We start from the raw sequence: 1,911 nt of genomic DNA, 5'->3' as shown, positions 1-1,911 counted from the left end.
TCACGTTATACTCAATAGTAAAAGTAGCCTCTTCAGCTGGGGGTCTACCTGTCTTGTTTCCATTTTTTCCAGTAGCAGGATTCTGTTTTCTCTTGTGACCTGACGATTTTACAGCTTCTCGTCGAATAATAAGTCCAGCTAAATATTGATTCTGCTCTTCATATGTTAGAATATTAAACTTCTCTCTTATTTGATGCAGTGTCGCTTCAGATAGCTTCATAATACACTTCTTCATACAACAGCCAATGCTTATTACTTCTTCAATGCTGGTGTTAGGGGCATTCTTTCTCAATCCAATCTTCTTTTTAGGGCAAGCCCTGACCCTCTTTCTCCCTCTGAATTTTGCTTTATCAGTAGCCAATTCTTCAGTAGCAGAATGTTCATTAGCTGCTTCAGTCAAGTGTTCCAATTCCGAGTATCCAAGCCCAACAGGCAAAAAACAAGCAGCCATGTTTTCATAAAACCACGCCTAGTCCAATTTTTTTAGGCGTGGTTCTTGTAGGTAATTTCGAGGGTAATTTTCAAAGTGATTTTAAGTACCTTTCTGCTTCAAGTTAAAGCTTGAAACTTTGCCAGGTACAAGTTAAGTGATGAAATGTTATATTGATTTAAAAAACTGAAAATCCTTAAAAATACGTTTTATACCCCTTTTTAAACGGACCTATTCAATTATTATTATGACGTTATTTCCTGTACGTATTAGATATATTGAGTGAAACCTAGCTACACCCACGCAAAAAGGAGTGGCTAGCTTGTAAAGTGAAAGAAGCGATCAATGGCAATGGCTAGTAGAAGAGTGTTTCGTTTAGGTAAGTCCTTAATAGAGAGAGGGGGACTGATATTATAAATGATTGCATGTATTCTGGTACCAGCTGGTGAAGTGGTGGGTCCAGACTACTTTCTTTGTATAGTCTAGTATGATCAGTTACCAACTGTTTGTGTGTATTATATATAGATATCAGTCATATGAAATTAGTAAGAGATGCTTTGAAGGAAAGTCACTTCATTGATGCTGACTGGTTTGATCTTGGAGAAGAGTTAAACCTACCTTATCTTCAATTGAAGAATATTGAAGATACTCATGTGAATAGTCCATCACGTTGCTTGAGGGAGTGCTTGAGCTTGTGGTTGACTTCAGCTAATAATCGTACTTGGGAATCATTAGCTAGTGCACTTGAGAGAATGAATCAGAAACCAGCTGCTACACTCATCCGTAATACATGTAAAGTTAAGATACATGTACCAATAATTATAAAATACATTGAAGATTTTCACCTTTAATTTAAATTTTATAGATGGCGATCCTGCTAGTCAGATATTCCAGCATTACAGTGATAGAATATCACAAGTATCTCTCACTGATAGTTGTATCCAGTTGTTATATACAGAAGGATTAATCACTGAGGATACACAAAGGAAGATTGAGAGATGTGGTGGCTCATTAAGTGATACATTAAGAGAATTAATGATTGCAGTATCTGATGATCACAGTAAGCTGAGGTCACTAGGAAATATATTAATGGAATTAGAAGAAACTAAACCTTTAGCTCAAGATATTATTAAAGATTGTGGTAAGACCTCATTCATAATTTAAAATAATTTTATTTTAAAAATATAGATGAGATATTTCCTAAAGCCAATAGTATTGAAATTGATGAATCTTTGCCTAATACCACATCAGGTATAATAATACACGTATATGTAATAAAATTATATTATTTATATCTATCAATAGTTGAAGAAGTCTTTGTTAGTGAAGTATACAATTGTTGTTTTGATGAAGTTCGTGTTAAGTTTGGTGACCTACGCTATGACATAATACAACTAGTAGTGGAGAATGTACCTTCCACTGATGATATTAAGAAGTACCTTGCTTTCTGCTTTCCTGAAGTAAAAGAAGAGCTATCATCT

General features: G+C 34.7%; 1 protein-coding gene across 1 annotated transcript; it reads left to right on the top strand.

Annotated features, from left to right (window-relative positions):
- Positions 1–1,084: 1,084 nt before the first annotated feature.
- Positions 1,085–1,594, top strand: LOC109591993 (uncharacterized). Its single transcript, XM_020007574.1, has 2 exons — positions 1,085–1,222; positions 1,296–1,594. The coding sequence occupies exons 1-2, from the start codon at positions 1,183–1,185 to the stop codon at positions 1,592–1,594; spliced, it is 339 nt and encodes a 112-aa protein (XP_019863133.1). The 5' UTR covers positions 1,085–1,182.
- Positions 1,595–1,911: the final 317 nt, after the last annotated feature.

Source organism: Amphimedon queenslandica, unplaced genomic scaffold (genome assembly GCF_000090795.2).
Source record: "Amphimedon queenslandica unplaced genomic scaffold, v1.1 AMPQUscaffold_6626_Cont21418, whole genome shotgun sequence".
Lineage (NCBI taxonomy): Eukaryota > Metazoa > Porifera > Demospongiae > Haplosclerida > Niphatidae > Amphimedon > Amphimedon queenslandica.
This window is presented reverse-complemented; position numbering and strand designations above follow the sequence as displayed.

What these genes read in the sequence shown, in the direction of transcription:
- LOC109591993 (XM_020007574.1), top strand. Translation starts at nt 1,183, where the DNA reads ATGAATCAGAAACCAGCTGCTACACTCATCCGTAATACAT. An exon ending in TACACTCATCCGTAATACAT is followed by an intron (nt 1,223 to 1,295) that starts GTAAAGTTAAGA and finishes TAAATTTTATAG; the next exon opens with ATGGCGATCCTGCTAGTCAG.